The 21,069-nt window shown below is 28.2% G+C and overlaps 2 protein-coding genes across 2 annotated transcripts; both read right to left on the reverse strand.

Moving 5' to 3' along the window:
- Positions 1–203: 203 nt before the first annotated feature.
- On the reverse strand, positions 204–7,686 carry LOC113003022 (aminopeptidase N). The gene is made up of 11 exons (XM_026130667.2): positions 7,028–7,686; positions 5,885–6,340; positions 4,233–4,413; positions 4,003–4,165; positions 3,303–3,384; positions 2,792–3,183; positions 2,350–2,624; positions 1,917–2,110; positions 1,161–1,430; positions 451–517; positions 204–376 (listed from the first exon to the last, which is right to left on the reverse strand). The coding sequence occupies exons 1-11, from the start codon at positions 7,555–7,557 to the stop codon at positions 218–220; spliced, it is 2,769 nt and encodes a 922-aa protein (XP_025986452.2). The 5' UTR covers positions 7,558–7,686; the 3' UTR covers positions 204–217.
- A 2,820-nt stretch (positions 7,687–10,506) lies between these two features.
- LOC105205260 (aminopeptidase Q) lies at positions 10,507–20,608 on the reverse strand. The gene is made up of 14 exons (XM_039450405.1): positions 20,016–20,608; positions 19,424–19,876; positions 18,650–18,713; positions 17,724–18,352; positions 16,606–17,061; positions 14,631–14,811; positions 14,408–14,561; positions 13,896–13,977; positions 13,398–13,786; positions 12,952–13,229; positions 12,517–12,707; positions 11,752–12,021; positions 10,993–11,059; positions 10,507–10,918 (listed from the first exon to the last, which is right to left on the reverse strand). The coding sequence occupies exons 1-14, from the start codon at positions 20,525–20,527 to the stop codon at positions 10,763–10,765; spliced, it is 3,882 nt and encodes a 1,293-aa protein (XP_039306339.1). The 5' UTR covers positions 20,528–20,608; the 3' UTR covers positions 10,507–10,762.
- Positions 20,609–21,069: the final 461 nt, after the last annotated feature.

The raw sequence follows: 21,069 nt of genomic DNA on the forward strand, positions 1-21,069 counted from the left end.
ATAAAAATAAAAACGCATTTTAGAAATTCAAGCATTAAACATTTTTTTAATCTAAAATTAGTATTAGATAAATTGTAAATTATAAAGCATTAATTATTAGTACTAAAAAGCAATATAGAATATAATGTTGTATTAGAATATTATTTCTTCTTATATATAATATATATAATTCGTATACTTATTTATTTTATTTATTTTAAACCTGGATTAAATCTGATTATGACGTATCATTGCTGAATGTGTTGAGATTAGACTGTACAGTTTTTAAAGCATCCAGAACTTTTGATAAATTATTATTCATTTTGTCTAAGACTGCTTTCCTGTTGTTTAAATCCGTTTGTATATTAATTCCATATTGTTTAGCAAATGCTTTTATCTATAACAAAATATTTCATAATTACAGATAAAAATCATAGAGCAATAAAATATTAATTAATGATGGTGTATGACCTTGTCAAGTTCCTCTTCCCTGAAACTATTGTCAATGATTCTCTGAAGAATTAAAGGTTCATGGATACTGTAAAACATTAAAACTTGTTTTAATGATTATTAAATATAATCCTAAATAACAATGCATGTCTGCAAAATATTGTCTTGACTTATACGTTGTCTGAGATAACATTAATAGAAAAAAAAGGAGTGATGGGAATACCATTTTGTTTTTTTGTAATAATTTAGTAAATATTAAAGCCGCATAATTTTTATCAACACTAGTTTGTTAGCTATAGAGAGTTTTATTAATCACTTTATAAGTAGAAGTTTATCAAATATTTAGAACGAACGTAATTTAAAATGTATCAATAAGTAGACAGCACAAAACACTTTATTCTATAGTTTATTCTATTATTCTTAATTAAAATTTAATAAAAGCTTATTATTTTACAATTAGGGGAAAAATGCAGACATAATTTTTTTATATTCAAATACTTAGAACACCCCTTATTATGAAGACTGACTTATCCCAATAAACATTTGTTTTAGAATCTATGTTCATTAAATCCTTTTTTTTTTTATTTTGACAACTACAGTCTGCCCTCAAAAAACATTAACGCATTTATTGTAACACCTTATATAATTAAATTTTACAATTACATTTTTTAAAGTAAACAGTTCATATAATCTTAATTATAATACAATGTATACAGAATGATTTTACTTACTTCTCGTGATTATTAATAAAAAATTTAATCGCTACATCAGTAGTTGGAAAAATTGAGAACATATTATTAAAGAGATCATCGTATCTTCTTGTATATTGGCAATAAGAATTTAAATGTTTTTCAAGAATGTGTAAATTCTCTGAACAACCAAGAAACTGCGTATAAGATTTGAATGTTCTCTGTTGTGCTTGTATAAACTGATCCCAAAGAGATTCATTCGCCTTTATAAGACCAAAGCAATACAAATTTTCTTGTTGGAATAACGGTTTACTAAGAAAAAATAATAGTTATTAAATAAAATTTGTTTAAGAATATATATTTTAAGATATACTTTTATCTTATTTCATTATTTTGTCAAATTTTGTTACTATAGTAAAATGCTAATATAAAAAAGATTATTAATATTTAATTAAATACCTTTAATTTGCCAAAATTAAATTACCATAATTTATGCAATCTTTAATAAAATAGCTCGAAATTGAACGGTATTAATAATTAAATAGTGTTGACTCTTAACAACGTATTATGCAAAAATATTATACACGTTAAATCAATAAGATTAGCGTTATCTGTCATTTAAAATTAAATAAAAATTTGATGGATAATGTATCTAAAAGTAATAATTTAGAATTTAGCTGTCATATTTTGCAAATAAATTATATTAAAATAGTTTTTCAAAAAATTGTTATTGCTATTGTACATTTGTTGAAGTTTAAAATTGGAATTTTTTCAAATATATTTTTTAATATAACTTACTTATTTGAGATTGGGTCTTCCACATATGCAAGTAATTTAGAAGTAATTTTTGCTTGACAATCCGAAAGTCCATATACACATGCATATCTGTACACATGCATTCTAAGATTTTCAGTAAAAAGATCAACAGTAAAAGGATTATCGTCGGGGATGATATGATCAAATAGTTTACGCATTAAACTCGATAAATATGGCTAAAAATATATTTTATAATGATTAAGTTAACACTAGCAAATTAAAGATGAGTTTTGAAATAACTTATAATTTTTTTAATAACTGCTAATTATTTTAAACGGTAAAAACTTTATGTAGAACAATACATTTTGTGAAATTAAATGTTTCGTTTTTTTGTCATTAAGTTTACTAATTTAAATTAACTTAATAACTTAGTTTTGTGATAATATTTTGTTAGACTGCGTTATACATATATTACTTTTAGGACTGCTTCTCCTTCCGGTAATCGCAAATAATCATTAAATTCCCAAATGTTCTTAAGAGCTCTCCACCATGGTGCAGGATGAGTTTCGCGTGACAAATAATTTATAATTTCAACAAAAGTAGTTAAATCAAGCCGTTCAGTTTTCACCATGTTGAAAGCGTCGTCAAGAATTTGGGCACAATTCAGAACTGGGATGTTGTAGTTATCAGAATTAAGATAAGCAGCGATCCTTTTCCAATTAGTTGTATCGTAATTTACACGATAAAATCCTTTTCGTTAGGAGTAAGAACATGTAAGTGATTAATTAATTAAATAATTTACTCAATATTTTATACTGTCTTATACCTCTCTTAATCACTGTTAAATATTTATAAATGTAATAGTAATTAAAAGTATAATTAAAAATTTTTTAAAATACAGATTAAAATACATTTACCTGTCATGTACTTATTTACAATAATCCAGTCATCCTTCTGTACTCCTTTGATTGTTATATTCTTGTCATGAGGTTTCAGCCAATGGGTGGCTAACGTAGACGAGAAGTCTGACAAAAAGTTGCTTTGCGTTGCAAAATTTATAGGTATCCACCATGCCTCTTCCTTGTTTCCTCTATAGTTAAAATTGTTTTTTGGTATAAATATTTCTTGCGTCATCTTGATTTCGCCTGTTTCATAATCTCGATGAACCGTAACGAGAGGATACCACGCTTGTTTGAACCAAGTGTCCATTACGTCCTTTACTTTAAAATCGTCATGCGGTACATCTGACTCATCAAGAGCGTCTTGTAATGCCTTCCATAAATCGTCTGGTGTAACACTGCTGTATTTACTAGATTCAATGATATGTGAAATTATTGGTACTAGTTTAATTTTAGTTTACGGTGCATTTCTTTAGCACGTAAAAATTATAATAAAATCATGAATGTCATAAAAATGTATGGTACTGACTGTGCTTGAAGGTACTTTATTAAGCCGTTTCGAAACACATCTTCCCTCAAGAAATGCGATAACATTCGCAGGAGATAAGCAGCTAAAGAAATAAGTAGAATATAAAACACTTTTTTTTTTAAACATACAAATAGATGGTATAAAGTAAAATAAGATTTATTTTACTTTTCTAAAACTGTTTTAACTATTGTTATATTTTTATTTTGAATAATTGAATAGTTTACTTAGGACAAGTAGTAATAATTACATACACGTGTCTACATATTATAACTATACTAACATAACTGTCTTTTTAATAATGTTAATAGGTATGTACTCTCTTAAAACACCAGTAAGTATATCACTCATGAAGGTAGTAAAAGAATCTTGGTAAGAATCAATAATTTTCAATATAATGGTTTGTTTTGCATTTCTATTTTATATTTTACTGATATTTTTAATTAATTCTTCTAGTGAAATCTTACTTTATAGAGTTGCAAATATAACTGCGATTATCAGTGATTATTTATTTTTTTTTAATAAAAATATGTTGTTTTAACAAATATTCTTCTTTATACATTTATTACACTCAAGTTATACATTAAGTTTGTCCGTTTGATAAAAAATTATTAAAACAATTTAATATATTTGTGGCTGTAGTTATGTTAACATATAATATAATAATTATTCATCTATGAACAGATATATAAGAATTTCTTACATTTCCTTGATTTTTCATTGGTTCTGTTAGCATATGGATTAAAAATATCTACTTGACCAATAATATTTCTATGAATTGGGGTGGCTAAATTTGATTCTATATACAGCATATGTTGTTCATCAGTCACTACTATATAATTCATCAATTGTTTTCCTCTAAGAAACTGAGAAAACAAATTCATATGAAAGAGAAAAATATGTTTATATATTTTGATTATATAATTATGATACCTTGTCAGTAATGTAATATTGTAGATATGTCGTAATGCTTTCGCTCAACCAAAGATATTTCCACCAAATTGGACTGACTAAATTTCCGAACCATTGATGCGCTACTTCGTGAGTGATTGTCATAATATCCCATTTGTTATTAATTGAATATAATCTTTTGTCTCCAAGAAGTAAATCTTGTCTAAAAATTTTTACATACAAATAGATGATGTATTGAAAGAGCAATTATACAATGTATCTGTTATATTATACATATAATAGTGTATTAATTATTATGAAATAATTTGAGATATATAAATTATTGCTTATAATACGAAATTAGAAAGTATCCCTTCGTTAAAATTATATAAGTATTATGTTGTACTTTTTTAATTAAGAAAATATTTTCTCTAATCTAGAACTTTGAAAATCTTTATTTTTTTATATTTTCTTTTACTTTATATTTTTGAGAATATATCTGTAAAATATTAAATAAAAATTCAAAAAATATCAATAAGTTATAATATCAAAAAGCGGAACTTGGCCGTAAAACATTTAGAATTTTAGAACAATTTGTTGTTTATTTGAAGGGATGTGATGTTTTGACGCTAAAATATTATTAACGGACATTACTGTTTGTGATTAAAATAAAATACAATTTCTAATGTAGCTATGGTTACAAACGTCTTTTTGTTATCTTACTACCTTTTGTTCTATATTCCTCTTTAGTTCAGTTTGTCGTCTAAATATATTATTCTGAAAACTCAATTAAATTACTCCAAATAACAAAAGGCACGCTCCCGCTATAATATTTGCTACATCATTAATATTGTTATTAAAATAACAAAATATTTTCAATATAGATTATAGTGATTTCGGCTGGGGCGCATTGATTACACATTTCAAGTGTCGGTGCAACTTGTATATTTGGCTGGTCAAGTAGTGCAGTCCCTCACTGGACCCGCGTGTTCGTCTAGATTCGGTACACCACACGGGTGCATATTCGATGTAAAATAAGTGGTTCTCATAAAATAGTCGGAGCCAGTTGGTATAATCGAAAACGTTGGTAATTTGGGTAAAATCACAGTACAACACTATATGAGTGTACATACGCATTAAACACATTTACAACAGCTCTACATAAGTGAAACACCAGTGCTTTCCAACCGAAATTGTTAAATAGATGTTGTTGATTCAACAACGTCAGCACCTTTATATTATATTATAAATAACACAGATCTACAAAGTTTAAAGGAAGTAAGGTCTTGTGCTTTGAAAAATGTTTCTATAGAATTTTGATGCGCTGAAAAAGACTACGTTGTCTGTTTTTTTTTATTACCCTTCATTTTTTTAAATAATTGCAAAAACAACTTTTTTACTTAATTCTTTTATGAATCTTTCTACCTAAAAAATGAATGATAGCGAGCGCAGCTTTACGGCATTCTACACAGAAATGTTCTCACAATACTGAAAATATTTTTTTGTAACTTATAAAAATATTTTATGCAACCCGTAAACAAAAAACTTATATATGCTTAGTTCAAGAACCTACCTGTTATAGCCTTTCTGGTAAAAAATAAAGTTTTTAGACAGTTAAAAAAATGCATTTTTTTCAGTGTTCTAAACCAAAATAACTTCTTAAGAATGATCCTCAATGAAAGATTTATACTTACCTATAAAGAATCATACCCCAGTTTTCAGTGACCCTAGTGCCGTAATTCGGAATGGCAACATGATCTATTTTTGGTAAAGGAACGGTGCTATTGGTGAATTTGTCGAGTTCCTGCGTTGCTTTCTCAGCAATGTCAAGAGAACATACGGCACGAGAAAGAAGGTGTTTTGGGCCCCATATTTTGATATTACCGTCCAAATTTGAGACATAATTATAATCTGCAGCGATCACGAATCCTAATAAATAGGTAGACATAATAGGAGTGGTCTCGAAGTATGTCCATAATTTTCCATCAACTTCGTCAATTTCCGATCGCATGGATGGCATATTCGATAACGCTGTATAATTAGGATAGTGCTTGATGGAAAATTTGAAGGTCGCTTTTATGGCAGGTTCATCCCAACACGGAAATGCTTGCCGCGCGTAGACTGAGTGAAAATGTGTTACTACTAACCACCTATAAATTTATAATTTGCTTCTTTATTTTTTGGATATAAGATTTTTCTATGCTGACACATGAGTTATTGTGTAACGAAAAATTTTCAATATCAACATCTTTTTGTTTAATGTTTCTACGTTTGTAAATTTTAATTTTTCATGCCTTTGATATATGTTAATATGACAGTTGTTGTGTTAAATTTATGAGCATAAATGTTTATTACAAATAAAAGAATTTAATAAATTTGCAATATATGTATTTTTTTGTTACATGAACTTCGTCTTAGTCCTGAATTTCTTATTAGAGACGTAGTAATCTTTCAACGTACTTCGGGTGTGCGTTTTTTTACAATTTGTACAGATTTAGAGAGATGAGGTTTACAATTTTACGCATTTTCCAAACGGCTTAATTTAAAAAAGCTCTAACGATAAAATATTGTTGGTAATTTGCGATTGCTTTATTCGATCAAGAACGATCGAATAAAATCATATTTTTTTGATTGGTCGGATTTGTACTCAAATAAGTCTTCAACATAAGGAACAGACGCACAACTTTTGTGGTATAATTACTACTTGTGTCATATAATATCGATTAATGACTGTTTTTTATTTGCTATTATTTGCTTCGTATTTATGTTATGTAGTTATAACATTAGCACAAAATTATTATTAATGACTTTAATCAATTTTTAAAATAATTACTTACATCTTGTTTCCTTTGTCGTTATAGTAAGATCTTCTATACAATCCGCGTCGGACCCCATGCCCAACATCACGGGATGAATATATCACGCCCATAAAAGTGAAATGCAGCGTATAAATTCCAGGATTCAATAATTCTTCAAATCGTAGCGTCAAAATTTGTGTTAAGGAATTATATTCATGCTGCTTTGGAACATACTCCGATTTAGAATTTACATCTACGCCTTTGCGAGTTAGCTTCGTCAGCGATTCGTCTATTGTGAGGTCTACAACGTGCAATTCGATGGCATTTGTCGATTCGCGCACTTCAACATCGATATTCGTTTCGCCATTAGTGGTAAAATTATTTTCCACAATATGAGGTATTAGTTTTATATCGTAATGGATGGGCACAACATTCTGTCGTAGACGAAATAGATTTTCTTTGGAATCTTCCACTATTTGACTATTTACTGTTTCATTATCTTGAAGAAGAACGCCTTGGCTAATGAGAAGTAATATGACTGCTGCCAAAAGTCTTTTGATGATTGCCATCACGTAGTATGCAGTGGTTATAAGAACTTGTAAGACTGACTCTATAAGACTGATGAAACAATCTGCATGTTACGTATAATATTTGAAACGTTCCATTTGTATACCCAGTAACGTAACATTAAAATTTGGCCCCGAGGACATGACCTATCACTGAAAAAAATAGACAATATATTTTTCTTAATAATTTGATTAGACTTAGAAGATTTAAATATCATAAAGAAAAAATCCAATGATGTACCTGTACATTATGGCTTCCGTTTCACACATGATGGGCATGATGTATTATTTTATCTTTGTAGTTTCTTGAATGTCAAACAAGGACGAAATGATACATTTTGCACATCATGCGTCAAACGTAACGTGTTCTATATTGCATACAACTCGCACACTGCAGTTCTTCAAGCGGCACGAGATCGTGCATGAACATCCAAATGTCAAATCTTAGCTTGCTACAGTAATAGAGTATCTTTTTTAGCTAACGTTTTATCAGTCATTTCTAATAATTTATTGTTTGAGCCGATTGGAAAAATTTTATACCATATTGGGTTTTTGAAAATATCTCACAAAGTTTCTGAAATAGACGTTTTTAACATTTTGCATTAATTATATTTTTGATATAGAGATCTATTTTTGATCTCTTATAATTTCGACAATATTTGCTTCGAGAGTAAAATATCAAATTTCTTTAAAGTGGTTTTTCACCCTCTTAACGTGCGACTCATTGTCAGCACGTATAATAAAATAAGTGTCACTTATTTTTGTCTACATTTTAACATGTCCAAAATTTATTAAAATCGATTTGGAACGCTTGGTTGTGTTCCCTTGTTAGAAAATTAGCCGTGTGTCAAGTCTCAATTATTATATTATGAGAAGTTATAACCTATAAAACCTACATGATTGGTTTATTGAAATTATTCTAAGTTCTTAAATGGAAAATGATTTCGAATTTATTCGATAAGTGTTAACAAGTGTTAACAAAATTATTCTAACTTCTTAAATGGAAAATGACTTCGAATTTACACGATAAGTGTTAACGAAATTATTCTTAGTTCTTAAATGGAAAATGACTTAGAATATACTCAATGCTGATAGTATTTTAAGTCCTTAAGTGAAAATTGCGCGATATTCACTTACGAAATACACAATACGAATCGAGAATAAAAAATTCAGATTCTTCCCAAATTTGGAGAGTTTATATGTATAAGTATAATTAGTTTGTACGTCGTTATCGCGTCTTGCGTTACAAGGAAAAATGAAATCTTGCGCGCGATCGTCGTTAGATTATGTACATACAGCTCACGACTGTACATATCGATAATTGTATCACGCACTATAATGTACCCTTCACATTTTTCCATGGTTATTAACCAAAATTTAGAATTTGAAATAATAAAGAATGAATTATTTAATGGGACCAATTCAATTAATTTGTGACACTCTAGAACCGAATTTAAATCCAATGGCTACCTCTTATACCAGACGATGACTCGCTTGCGCGCGCTGCGATTTTTTATGAGTAGGCTTCCGCTTAGTCGGTCGTCACGTTTTCCTTGTCGAGCATGCTCCAAAATCGTCAATTATTATGATTTATTTTTTATCCCGATTATTTCTTATCGATAATTTGTGATTAAGCGCATCAAGATGCGCTGAATATGCGTTTTATTTAACGAAACTAGCACTGGACTATTAATAAAAAAAATTATAAATTAAACAAAGCATAATTTAAATAGACATAAAGAATAGAAAAATAAGATCAAAGATATCGAAATGTTCAATACCTCTTACATTTCAATATTCTTGAGCTATCAAGTAGTGATTTCTATTATGTTCCATGTAAACAAAAGCATGTGCCATTTGATCAGTCATAATAAAATAGTATTATCAGTTGTCATTTAGTTATGCTTTGTTATTCGAGCCTGACGTATTGCAACTGTTACTATTTGTTGAAAAAAAGAAAACTACAATTAAGAAAACAGTCAAGTAATAATAATTAAACTTAGATGATTGTTACTAAGCCTTGGTGAAAAAGTTTTAATTAAACATTTAGTTAATATAACCAAATGCTCAGTATTATTTAGTAATCGTTTAGTAACTTTTCAATAATTGATTAGTTACTATTATATTTGGTTACTATTAACACAATTAATCAATATTACTAAATATTTAAATATATTAATCAAACATTTAATTAAGCTATTTCACCAAAAAGCCAGATTATTATTATCAACCTCTTTTTTTCAGTGTACCAGCGACGTGTTGAATTATTGGTGGTTATTTCAGGCATTCCTATACCAAATATTTATACATACATATTTTGGTTATTATAATTTTGTCTTCAGATTTTTTACATTACATTCATCAAAGTAAATTAAATATGCATTAAGTGCAATTAAATTGTTAATATAGAACTAAAAAGCAATCAACAAAGTTTACATAGGCTTAAAATTGTAAAAGTTTATATAAAAGTATTATTAAATACAAAAATATTATTAGTATTAAGATCTGTCTCGACCAAAAAATAGCATTCTTCTTTGCTTAAATTTTCATACTTTGGACAATATAATACGAAAAAAGATTTAAAGGATTAAAAGTACAAACGAGAGTGATGAGTGCGTGCTGGCTTTTGAACACCAAACAGAAAATTTTTTTTCAGTAACTTAATATTTTATAAATACATGTAAGATGCAATTTTCTTAAAACAATTGTTTTTTGTGACATAAAGAATTATATCTAAGAGTACATCTAAGAATTTTGGGTAATTTAATTTTATCATTAAAATTATATATAACATAATAATAAAGACGTAGAAATTCAAACATTAAAAATTTTTTTAAATTTAAAATTTGTATTAAATAAATTATAAAGCATAATTTAATATTAATAGAACTATAGAATATATAGAATATAATGTTGTATTAGAATAACTTTATTTCTTCTTATACATATATAATATTTACAATTTGTATATTTATTTATTTTATTAAATTTGAATTAAATTTGATTATGATTAAAAATAAATGCAAAGACTAATGACAATCAACGCGGTTAACAATGCGCACAACAAAACATCAAAAATACATAAAAATTTTTTGTTTATTAAATACAAGTTTGTAAAAATAATGTTTTGTTATGCGCTGACTCTCATTAGCCTTTGCATTTATTTTTAATTGTTTAAATTTTGAGACTTTTACTTAAGTATATTTAATTATGATGTATCATTGCTGAATATGTTGATTAACTGTCCATTTTCTAAAGCGCTAAGAAATTTCGACAAATTGTTATTCATTTCGTCTAAAGTTGCTTTTCTGAAATTTAAATCCGTTTGTATATTGATTGCATGTTGTTCAGCAAATGCTTTTATCTGGAACAAAATATTTCATAATTGCAGATAAAAATCATAGAGAAATAAAATGTTAAATAATGATAGTGTATAACCTTGTCAAGTTCCTCTTCCCTGAAACTATTGTAAATGATTCTCTTAAGAATTAGTGATTCATGGATACTGTAAAACATATTAAAACTTGCTTTAGTTATTATTAAATGTGACCCTAAATAACAACGCATGTCTACAAAATATTGTTAAAAGTATTGTCTTTAAGATGCCTTGTTGACTTATACGTTGTCTGAGATAACAATAATAGATGAAAGAAGGAGGTGATGGAATACCAGTTTATTTTTTTTTTATTTAATTTAGTAAATATTAATGCGACACAATTTTTATCAACAGTAATTTGTTACTTATGGAATTTTATCAATGATCTTATATTAGATAGAAGTTTATCGAGAATTTACAACAAACGTAATTTACAATGTATTAATAGGTCTTGTAAGCAGAGAACATAGAACATTTTTGTTATTCTATAGTAAACAGTTGTTTAAACATTAAATAATTTAATGAGAACGTATTATTTTACAATGAGGAGAAAAATGAAAACATGTTTTTTTTATATTTAAATACTTAGAACACCTCTTACTATGAAGACTAGTCTATATCTCATTACATATTTGTTTTAGAATCTATGTTCATTAAATCTTTTTTTGTTTTGACAATTACAATCTGCTCTCAAAAAAATATGCAACATATTTATTGTAACACCTTATATATAATTAAATTATACAATTACATTTTTCAAAGTGAACAGTCCATGTAATCTTTATAATAATACAACATATATACAACATGATTTTACTTACTTCTCGTGGTTATTAATAAAAAATTTAATCGCTACATCAGTAGTTGGAAAAATTGAGAACATATTATTGAAGAGATTATCATATCTTTCTGTATCTTCGGAAAAAGAATTTAAATGCTTTTCAAGAATGTTCAAATTTTCTGAACAACCAAGAAATTGTTTATGAGGTTTCGATGTTCTTTGATGTGTTTGTAAGAACTGATCCCAAAGAGATTCATTTGCTTTTATGAGACCAAAGCAATATAGCTTTTCTCGCTGGAATAATGGTATACTAAGAAAAAAAAAAATAAATAAATAAATAAAATTTTGTTAAAAGTATATGTTTTAAGATATATTTTTATATCATTTCATTATTTTGGCAAATTTCGTTACTGTAATAAAATATAATGCTAATATAAAAAAAGATTATTAATATTTAATTAAATCCCTTTAATTTGTCGAACATATTACCATAATTTATATCTTTAATAAAGTAGCTACTCAAAATTGAACGGTATTAATAATTAAACAGTGTTGACTCTTAACAACGTATTATGCAAAATATCATAAATGTTACATCGATAAAATTAGCATTATCTGCCATTTAAAATTAAATAAAAGTTTGATGGATAATGTAACTAAAAGTAATAATTTAGAATTTAGCAGCTGTATTTTGCGAATAAATTTTTATATTAAAATTAGTTGTAAAAAAATTGTCATTGCCATTGTACATTTCTTGAAGTTTATAATTGGAATCTTTTCAAACATATGTTTTAATAAAACTTACCTATTTGAGATTGGGTCTTCCACATATTCAAGTAATTTAGGAGTAATTTTAGCTTGACAATCCGAAAGACCATATACACATTCATATTCGTACACATACATTCTGAGATTTTGAATAAAAAAATCATCATCAGGATTCTCTTCAAAGTCGATAAGTTCAAATAGTTGACGCATCAAATTCGATAAATATGGCTAAAAAAAAATACTTTATAATAATTAAGCTAACACTAGCATATTAAAGTTAAGTTTTGAAATAACTTATTATTTTCCTAATAACTGCTTAATAATTATTTTAAATGGTAGAAGCTTGATGTACATAAAACAATACATTTCATGAAATTAAATGTTTTCTTTCCTTTTATTAATTTTATTAATTTAAATTAACTCATAACTTAGCTTTGTGATGTCGTAGTGGACTTTGATATACGTATATTACCTTAAGGATTTCTTCTCCTTTGGGTAATCGTAAGTAATCCTTTAATTTTTTAACGTTATTAAGAGCTCTCAACCATGGTGCAGGGTCAGTTTCGCGTGACAAATAATTTATAATTTCAACATATATAGTTGTGTCAAGCCGTTCAGTTTCTATCATATTGTAAGCGTCGTCAAGAATTTGTACACGATTCAGAACTGGGATCTTGTCGTAGTTGTCAGAATTAAGAAAAGCAGCGATTTTTCTCCAATTGGTTATATCGTAATTTACTCGATAAAATCCTTTTCGTTAGGAGTAAGAACATGTAAATGATAGATTAATTAAATAATCCACTCAATATTTTATACTGACTGATACCTCTATTAATCACTATTAAATTTTTAGAAATGTAGTAGCAATTAAAAGAATAGTTTAAAATTTTTTAAATATACAGATTAAAATACATTTACCTGTCAGGTGTTTATTTACAATAATCCAGTCGTTAATGTTTACTCCTTCGATTGTTATATCCTTGTCATGCGGTTTCAGCCAATGGGTGGCTAACGTAGACGAGAAGTCTAAGTTGCTTTGCGTTGCAAAATTTATAGGTATCCACCATGCCTCCTCCTTGTTTCCTCTATAGTTAAAATTGTTTTTAGGGTTTATAAATATTTCTTGCGTCAGCTTAATTTCGTCTGTAGCATAATCTCGATGAACTGTAACGAGAGGATACCACGCCTGTTCAAACCAAGTGTCCATTACGTCCTTTACTTGAAAATCGTTATGCGGTACATCTGATTCATCGAGAGCCTCTTGTAATGCTTTCCATAAATCGTCTGGTGTAGCACTGCTGTATTCACTAGAATTCAATAATATGTAAAATTGTTGGTAGTTTATCAACTTTATTTTATTGTGCATTTTTTTAGCACGTAAAAATAATAAGAGTTTTAAAAATTTGTTGTACTGACTGTGCTTGAAGGTATTTTATTAAGCCATTTCGAAACACATCTTCCCTCAAGAAATGCGATATCATCCGTAGGAGAAAAGCAGCTAAAAAATGAGAAGTAGAATATAAAATATTATTTTAAAAAAATAATACATACAAATTGATAAAAACATACAATAAATAGTGTAAAGTAAAATAATGTTTATATTGATTTACATTTCTAAAACTTTGTTATGAGTATTGTTATATTTTTATTTTGAATATTTAAATAATTATTTACGACAAGCACTAATAATTATATACACGTGTGTACATATTAAAATTAAACTAACATAACAGTTTGTGTGATAGTGTTAATAGATATGTACTTTTTTAAATCATCAGTGAAAATAACACTCAAAAAATAGTCATACATTAAGTTCTTTAGTTTGATAAAAAATTATTAAAACAATTTGATATATCTGTCGTTATGCTTAAGTTAATAAATAATATAATAATTATTTATGTATAAATTAATATATAAGAATTTCTTACATTTTCTGTAGGTTCTGTCAGAATATGCATTAAAAACATCTAGATGACCAGTTATATTTATATGAATTGGAGTAGATAAAACTGAATCTGTATACAGCATTTGTTGTTCATCAACCACTACAATATAATCCATCAATCGTTTTTCTTTGAGAAACTGAGAAAACCGAGCTCATATAAAAAAGACAAATGTGTTTGATATATTTTGATTATATATTCTTGATACCTTGTCAGTAATATAGTATTTTAAATATGTCGAGATGCCTTCGCTCAACCAAAGATATTTCCACCAAATTGAACTAACTAAATTTCCGAACCATTGGTGCGCTAATTCGTGAGTGATTGTCATGATGTCCCATTTGTTACCAACTGAATACAAGCTCTTGTCTCCAAGAAGTATATCTTGTCTGAAAATGTTCACATACAAATAGATAATGTATTAAAAGAGATGTTATACGATGTAATTGTTATATTATGTAATAGTAAAATAATTTTCATGAAATATTTTATGACATGTAAATCACTGCTTATAATAAGGAATTAGAAAAAGTTCCTACGCTCTAATTATACAAAATACTTTGTTGTACTTTTTTAATTAATATTCTTTCTGGTCTAGAACTTTGAAATTTTCAATTTCTTTTACATTTTTTTAAATTTAGAGTTTTAATAATGTGTCTGTAAAACATTAAATAGAAATTCGAAAAAAAACCAAGTTATAATGTCAAGAAGCAAAATGTGGCATAAAACATTTGGAAATTTAGAACAATTTGTTGTTTATTTGTAGGGATGTGGTTTTTTGATGCTAAAGTATTATTAATGAACATTACTAATTATGATTAAATAAAATACAATTTCTAGTGTAGCTACGGTCACAAACGTCTTCTTATTATCTCACTACCTTTTGTCCTATATTCCCCTTCAGTTCAGTTTGCTGTCTAAATATATTCTTCCGTGTAAATTTAATTAAATTACTCCAAATAATGGAGAGCATGCTTCCGTTATAATATTTGTTACATCATTAATACTGTTATTAACAAAATATTTCCAAGATAGATTAGATATGCGTTGTTGATTCAACAGCATTTTTTCCTTAGCGTAATAAAAGTACGATAGAATTTTGAAAAAAAAAACATAGATATCATTCTTATCTTTATCGCGATATGATAACTACGCGAATGCAGGAAACGTAATAGAATATAGAAAATGTCTTTGTTCAAACTTAGGAAACAATAGACTTTATAGTTTTATTATTCATTTATATAGGATATTTATGTACCCTTTATGTAGATTTATTTATATAGGTACCAATATTCAACAATATTTTCTTATTATGTTATAGATAATCATTCCATTATAGAAACCAGAGTAATATTATCCTAACAGAATATTTATCATGTACGAAATACGAAAGAAGTTACTTCTGGCTATTTCTCCATATAGCGCATAAACGCTCTTGTATGCAGTTGGTTACTCTAAAGTCGTGTTTTCTAAATACTTAACTTGATTCTTAACTTCTTTATTAGAATACCTGCGGTATTGTGTGTGCATGCGTGCAGGCGTGAGCACAAACGGGCTTATGTAGAGAGTGTTTGATAATTATTGACAGAATGGATTAAATTGAACAGAAAGATCCACGCATACACATTTTGCCATTTTTATAATAGTTAACAAAGAACTGAAAAAAATTAAAACAATTAACAGATTAAGAGTTTAATGTGAAATGGTGCCAATGGAAACCCTTTCCTCCCTAAAAAATTATAAAAAATTTTTTATTTCTACTTACATAAGTACATATAAGTACATTTTTAACTTGACTGTTATATTTTTCACTAATAAAAGTCATCTTATAAATATGAAAGCAATATAACAAAATTGATATGTTATTAAAAAATCTAAATTTTTAAAGGTTCTAATTTATTTAACAGCTTTTAATTTTTAGAGATGATACATGTTTAGTGAATCTAAAAAAAAAGATATTTATTCTTTTTACGTTACTATAGAAATGAGGAAAAATTGACACATTTTAACACCGTCTTTTATCCTCCCTTTCTCCTACATATGCTCAGTTCCAACACCTTACCTGTTATAACTCTTCTGTTAACAAATAAAGTTTTAAAAAAGTTAGAAAAATGCATATTATTAAGTGTTCTAGAGCAGAATAACTTTATAGAAATTTTCCTTAGTGAAAGATTTACACTCACTTATAAACGATTAGACCCCAGTTTTCAGTGGCTCTACTGTCGTAACGTGGAATAGCAACATGATCCATTTTCGATACAGGAACTGTACTATTGGTGAATTTTTCGAGTTCCTGCGTTGCTTTCTCGGCAATGTCAAGAGAATATGCGGCACGAGAAAGAAGGTGCTTTGGGCCCCATATTTTAATATTACTGTCCAAATTTGAGACATAATTATAATCTGCAGCGATCAGGAATCCTAATAAATAGGTAGACATAATAGGAGTGGTCTCGAAGTATGTCCATAATTTTCCATCAACTTCGTCAATTTCCGATCGCATGGATGGCATATTCGATAACGCTGTATAATTAGGATAGTGCTTGATGGAAAATTTGAAGGTCGCTTTTATGGCAGGTTCATCCCAACACGGAAATACTTGCCGTGCATAGACTGTTTGAAAATGTGTTACCGCTAACCATCTATAAATTTATTATTTGCTTCCTTACTTTTTGAATATGAGATTTTTTTGAACTGACACATGAGTTATTATGTAAAGGAAAATTTTCAATATTAACATCCTTTTGTTTAATGTTTTTACTTGTACAAATTTTAATTTTTCATGCCTTTAATATATGTTAATATCACAGTTACTGTGTTAAATTTATAAATATAAATATTTATTAAAAATAACAAAATTAATAAATGAGAAACAAATATATTTTCTTTGTCATAGAAACTTCTTCTGAGTTGTTAATCTCTTATTAGTAATTTCATAGCCTACTTTTGATATACGTTCTTTTACAATTCACACAAATTTAGAGAAATGAGGTCTACAATTCAACGCCTCTTCCAAACGACCTAATTTAAAGAGGTTCTCATAGCAAGATATTGTCGGTAATTTGCGATTGCCTTTCGAGAACGATCGAATAAAATCAGATGTGTCTGATCGGTCGGATTTAAACTCAAATCTTCAACATAGGCAGCAGACGCACAACTTTTGCGCTACAATTACTACTTGTGTCCTATAATGTCGATTAATGAATGTTCTCTATTTGCACTTATTTGCTTCATATTTATCTTATCTACATTAGCACAAAATTATTATTAATAATTTTAATCAATCTTTAAAATAATTACTTACATCTTGTTTCCTTTGTCGTTATAGTAAGATCTTCTATACAATCCGCGTCGGACCTTATGCCCAACATCATGGTATGAATATATCACGCCCATGAAAGTGAAATGCAGCGTATAGATTCCAGGATTTAATAATTCCTCAAATTGTAGCGTCAAAATTTGTGTTAGAGAGTTATATTCATGCTGCTTTGGAACATACTCCAATTCATAATTTACATCTACGCATTTGCGAGTTAGCTTCGTCAGCGATTCGTCTATTGTGAGGTTTACAACGTGCAGTTCGATGGCATTCGTCGATTCGCGCACTTTGATATCGATGTCCGTTTCGCAATTAGTAGTAAAATTATTTTCCACAATATGAGGTATTAGTTTTATGTCGTAATGGATAGGCACAACATTGTGCCGTAGACGAAATTGATTCTCGTTAAAATCTTTTACTACTTGACTATTTACTGTTTCATTATAAACTTGAAGAAGAACGCTTTGGATGGTGAGAAATAATACGACTGCTGCCAACAGGCTTTTGACAATCGCCATTACGTTGTTATTTATGCAGCGGTTATAAGAACTTATAAGACTGACTCTATAAGACTGACGAAACGCCTGCTTGTTACGTATAATATTTGAAACGTTCTATTTGCATGCCCAGTAACGTAACTTTAAAATTTGGACCCGAAGACATGACCTATCATTGCAGAGTAGGCAATACATTTTTCTTAATAATTTGATTAGGCTTAGGCGGTTTAAATATCATAAATTAAAAATTTAATGAGAGATATACCTGTACACTATGGCTTCCGTTTTACAAATAATGCGCATGATGTATTATTTTATCCTTGTAATTCCTTGAATGTCAAACAAGGATGAAATGATACATCATGCACATCATGCGTCAAACGTAACGTGGCCTATATTGCACACAATTCGCACACAGCGGTTCTCCGCGTGAGACAGGAGATCGTGCACAAACATCCAATCGTCAAATCTTAGCTTGCTACAATAACAGAATATCTTTGTTGCCTAAAGTTTTATCAAGTCATTTATAGTAATTTATTTTTTAGCGCTGACCGCAAAAATTTCATATCATGTTAAGTTTTGGAGTAAATCACAAAGTTTCTAAAATAATCATTTTTAATAATTTACTTTTAGTATATATTTTGATATAAAAAAATATATGACTAGAAACGACTTGTAGAATATCAAGGTAAATTCTATTAAATAATATAGTTAAAAATAAAATTAAATTTCAAAGACCTGAACGACCCTTGGGTCGAGAGCCACAGCATCTTTTCCCCTTCTCCTTTATCCTGGTAGTTACCTCACTATAAGTCTAACTTATTAGCATATGGGAACAACATGACAAAATTGACATGTCATTATATGAAAAAAATCTAAATTTTAAAAAGTTCTAATTTATTTAACAGCTTTCAATGTTTACAGACGATGAATAGAGCTTTAGTGAATCCAAAAATAGATAGATTATTCTTTATACATTACCATTGAAATAAAGAAAAATCGACATATTTTAACATCGTCTTCTTATCCCCCCTTTCCCTTACATATGCTCAGTTTCAATAATCTATTTGTTAAAGTTTTTTTGTTAAAAAATTAAAATTAAAAAATTAGATTAATGCATATTTTTCAGAGCTCTAGACCAGAATAACTTCTTAAGAATTTTGCTTAATGATATATTTATATACTCACCTATAAATGATCATACCCCAGTTTTCAGTGGCTCTACTGTTGTAATGTGGAATGGCAACATGATCCATTTTCGGTACAGGAACGGTGCTATTGGTGAATTGTTCGAGTTCCTGCATTGCTTTGTTGGCAATATTAAGAGAATGTGCGGCATGAGAAAGAAGATGTTTTGGACCCCATATTTTAACATTACCGTTAGAATTTGAGATATGATCATAATCAGCAATCACAAATCCTAATAAATTGGTAGATATAATAGGAGTTGTCTCGAAGTATGTCCATAATTTTCTGTCAACTTCGTCGATTTCTGATCGCACGGACGGCATGTTCGATAACGCTGTATAATTAGGATAATGCTTGATGGAAAATTTGAAGGTCGCTTTTATGGCAGGCTCATCCCAACACGGAAAGGCTTGTCGCGCAAAGGTTGGTTGAAAATGTGTTACCGCTAACCATCTACAAAATTATTATAATTTACTTCATGTTTAAACATAAGATGCGGATGTTATTTGCATCGTATTTAGGTTATCTTCGTATTTAGTTATTAGTATTATGTTATTAGTAATTTGAATTAATTTTTTAAATAATTACTTACATCTTGTTTCCTTTGTCGTTAATATAAAAACTTCTATATAATCCGCGTAATTCAACATCCGAACGTATCATGCCCGTGAAAATAAAATGCAGCGTATAGATTCCAGGATCTAGTAAGTCCTCAAATCGTAGCGTCAAAATTTGGGTTAGAGAGTTATATTCATGCTGCTTTGGGACATATTCTGATTCAGAATTCACGTTATCTACATCTTTGCGAGTTATTTTTGTCAGCGATTCGTCTATTATGAGTTCTACAATGTGTAACGTGATGGCACTTGTCGATTCGCGCACTTCAACATCGATGTTTGTTTCACCATTAGTAGTAAAATTATTCTCAATATGAGGTATTAGTTTTACATTGTAATGAATAGGCACAACATTCTGCTGTAGAAGAAATTGATTCTCTTTGAAATCTTCCAATATTTTATTATTCACTATTTTCTCCTGAAGAGGGACGGCTTGGCTGGTGACAAGTAATAAGACTATTCCTAACAGACTTTTGACGAATACCATTATGTAGTTACTTATGCAGCGATTATAATGACTTATTATCTAAGACTGACTCTATAAGATTGGCAAAACGATCTGCTGCTCGTGTATTTAAAACGTTCCATTTGCCTTGTTCATGTCTTGTTTACGCTTAGATATAAAAAACGTTTTAAAAGAGATATTATCGCTTGACCGTGTCTACTCTTTCCTCATAGGTCATCAAATTCGCTGCTTTACTTAAATGTGTCTTTTAAAAAAACATCTTTTTCAAGAAAATAAAGAAAACAAATATATGTAAGGTAAAAGAAGGAGATCTTAGTGACCCTACTTAACAGCAATTAAATATTAATTATTTAAAATAATTAAAATAATGCAAAAAATGTAATAATTTAAAAAAGTAAAAAATGATTTTAATAATCTAATATTTTGTAAAAAAGTTTTAATATTAATATAATAAATTAAATATCTTTTTGCATACATGTACATTATTCTATACACATATAAAAATTTATAACATTACTAATTTTTTTTATTTAATGTATATGATCTGATTTATGCCCTGATAT

This window comes from Solenopsis invicta, chromosome 6 (genome assembly GCF_016802725.1).
Source record: "Solenopsis invicta isolate M01_SB chromosome 6, UNIL_Sinv_3.0, whole genome shotgun sequence".
NCBI classification, from domain to species: Eukaryota; Metazoa; Arthropoda; class Insecta; order Hymenoptera; family Formicidae; genus Solenopsis; species Solenopsis invicta.

Bases quoted from the DNA above. Each gene is read 5' to 3' on its own strand.
- LOC105205260 (XM_039450405.1), bottom strand. From the start codon at position 20,527: ATGGTATTCGTCAAAAGTCTGTTAGGAATAGTCTTATTACTTGTCACC. The intron at 13,230-13,397 runs GTAAATGTATTT...CCTAACGAAAAG, and splicing joins TGTAAATAAACACCTGACAG to GATTTTATCGAGTAAATTAC. The intron at 12,708-12,951 runs GTAATATACGTA...ATTTTTTTTTAG, and splicing joins AAGGAGAAGAAATCCTTAAG to CCATATTTATCGAATTTGAT.
- LOC113003022 (XM_026130667.2), bottom strand. From the start codon at position 7,557: ATGGCAATCATCAAAAGACTTTTGGCAGCAGTCATATTACTTCTCATT. The intron at 4,166-4,232 runs GTATCATAATTA...TTGTTTTCTCAG, and splicing joins AATATTACATTACTGACAAG to TTTCTTAGAGGAAAACAATT. The intron at 1,431-1,916 runs GTAAGTTATATT...ATTTTTTCTTAG, and splicing joins GAAGACCCAATCTCAAATAA to TAAACCGTTATTCCAACAAG.